Source organism: Pygoscelis adeliae, unplaced genomic scaffold, assembly GCF_000699105.1.
Source record: "Pygoscelis adeliae isolate BGI_AS28 unplaced genomic scaffold, ASM69910v1 Scaffold582, whole genome shotgun sequence".
Taxonomy (NCBI): Eukaryota; Metazoa; Chordata; class Aves; order Sphenisciformes; family Spheniscidae; genus Pygoscelis; species Pygoscelis adeliae.
Window position 1 is genome coordinate 436,150 of NW_008824281.1, and position 2,014 is coordinate 438,163.

General features: G+C 42.9%; 1 protein-coding gene across 1 annotated transcript in view; it reads left to right on the forward strand.

Moving 5' to 3' along the window:
• The window catches only part of CHERP (calcium homeostasis endoplasmic reticulum protein), a 13,718-nt gene that overhangs the window by 2,450 nt on the left and 9,254 nt on the right, over window positions 1-2,014 (forward strand). The window contains exons 3-5 of the mRNA XM_009318422.1: window positions 266-447; window positions 1,203-1,340; window positions 1,574-1,725. Coding sequence (XP_009316697.1) covers window positions 266-447; window positions 1,203-1,340; window positions 1,574-1,725 — 472 coding nt within the window. The remainder of the gene's footprint in view (window positions 1-265; window positions 448-1,202; window positions 1,341-1,573; window positions 1,726-2,014) is intronic.

The window sequence follows — 2,014 nt, forward strand, 5'->3', positions numbered from 1 at the left end:
GTGAAACGGGAGTTCAGCACCCCGAGGGCCCTCGGGAGTAGGGCGGTCCAGCGCAGCGGCGCCGGGGGCTGGTCTTCGAAGTGCGCAAGGAGTTGCTGACGCTCCTCTTTTGCACCACCCAGCCTTGACTGCACGATTTTCATTTTGTGTTAAGCAATTACGTAAAGAGCGAGGGTCTGTTTTGGAACCAGCGCGGTTTTCACGCGTGGGCTGGTGGTAGTGGATTTCTTTGACGCTCACTTTAAAAGTTTACTTTGTCCGATAGTGTTGTGCAAGCAAAGTCAAGATATCGAGGCTACCGCACAGATCCAGCCACTGCCACAGCCGTCTCTCCCACCGGCTGCACCTATCCCAGCTCCCCAGGGCACTCCTTCTGTGGAGGAACTTATCCAGCAGAGTCAGTGGAACCTGCAGCAGCAGGAGCAGCATCTCCTCGCCATGAGACAGGTTGGTTTAAGATAAGCACTTGAGCGGTTTGTCCTAGACTACCCGTGGCTGTAAAAATTAGGAGTGAAGGGGGAGAGGAAGGTTTCCTTCTGACTAGCGGTGGCGGCATCGCGTGTTGGTGAGGAGAGGGAGTATTACTTTGCTTATTTTTGTTCTGTGGCAGCTGCTGCCACCTTAGAACAGATGTATCCGATGTGCTAGCAAGACTGATCTTTGATTAAAACGGTTCATTTACTTTATGAATAACCTCGTTGGTTTGCAGAGTGGAATAAATTGTGCCTGCTTTAATCTTTGTTTAACATACAGGTTGCCAGGAACTGCAAGACATTCCAGCTTGTAGTATTCTGAGGTGGATTCTGATTAGGGGTGGAAGGGAACTGCGTACTTCGAACTAGTTGGTTTTTGCAGGTGATGTTTTGCTGTTAAAGCTACTGGGAACCAAACTGAAGAGTTCCTGGAGGAAAGCAGTATGCCTAGATTGTGTTCTACACATTTAGGAGCTTCCTGCAATTATTTTTTTCATGATGGAGAGATTTTAGAGGTGGAAATGAACTGGACTTCTCCTGAAGAACGAGAAGAGTCTTTTCTTCTCAAAAACAAATAACTGAAACATTTGTATGTGGTCACGTTGCTTGTAAAATCGAGATAGCTGCTTATGGTTAAGAGGATGGGGATACAGCGGCTTAGTTCTTCAGAAGAACGTTGGATGTAATATAATTCTTTTTTTATTATTGTTTTTTTCTTCTTTTTTCCAGGAACAAGTCACATCAGCAGTAGCCCTTGCAATTGAGCAACAAATGCAGAAAGTTTTGGAGGAAACCCAGTTAGATATGAACGAATTTGACAACTTGTTGCAGCCAATAATTGACACTTGTACAAAAGATGCAATCTCAGTAAGTGATGAAAATCTGAACAGTTCTTTGGTGGAGTCGTGGATTAAGTATAACTTGCATTTGGAGGCTGGCTGTGTAGTAAACAGCAGCTTTATTGTTTTGTTGTATGGTAAGTGAGATGATAGCTGTTACTTGAAAGCTTCCCGTCTTGCAGTTATTTCCGAGTTCTAGGAAGTCCATACGACGTGAACACATTAGACTAACTTAAAATATTTTCAATTTGCTTTTCTAAGGCTGGCAAGAACTGGATGTTTAGTAATGCAAAATCTCCTGCACACTGTGAGCTGATGGCTGGGCACCTGCGAAATCGTATAACGGCCGAAGGAGCTCACTTTGAGCTTCGGTTACATCTAATCTACTTAATCAATGATGTATTGCATCACTGGTAAGAGTTAAACTATGGTTTTCAGTTTGATGTTTTGATTCATTCGGTGAAGTCTCTCTCCGCTAGGTACATTGTTAGTTTGACTAGTCACTTTTTATTTTTAATGTGTTCATTGTTTTTAGCAGCTGTCTTAAGATGTCCATAGCTGGCACAAAGATCTAGGGCTTTAATAATCAAATGCAGCTTTTACCGTTTTTGTATTTTTTCTCCAGACAAGACTTTACAGTAAAAATGTAAAAGAGGGAACTCTCTATTTTATGAATCCACTACTTTTAGTATAGCAGAAATT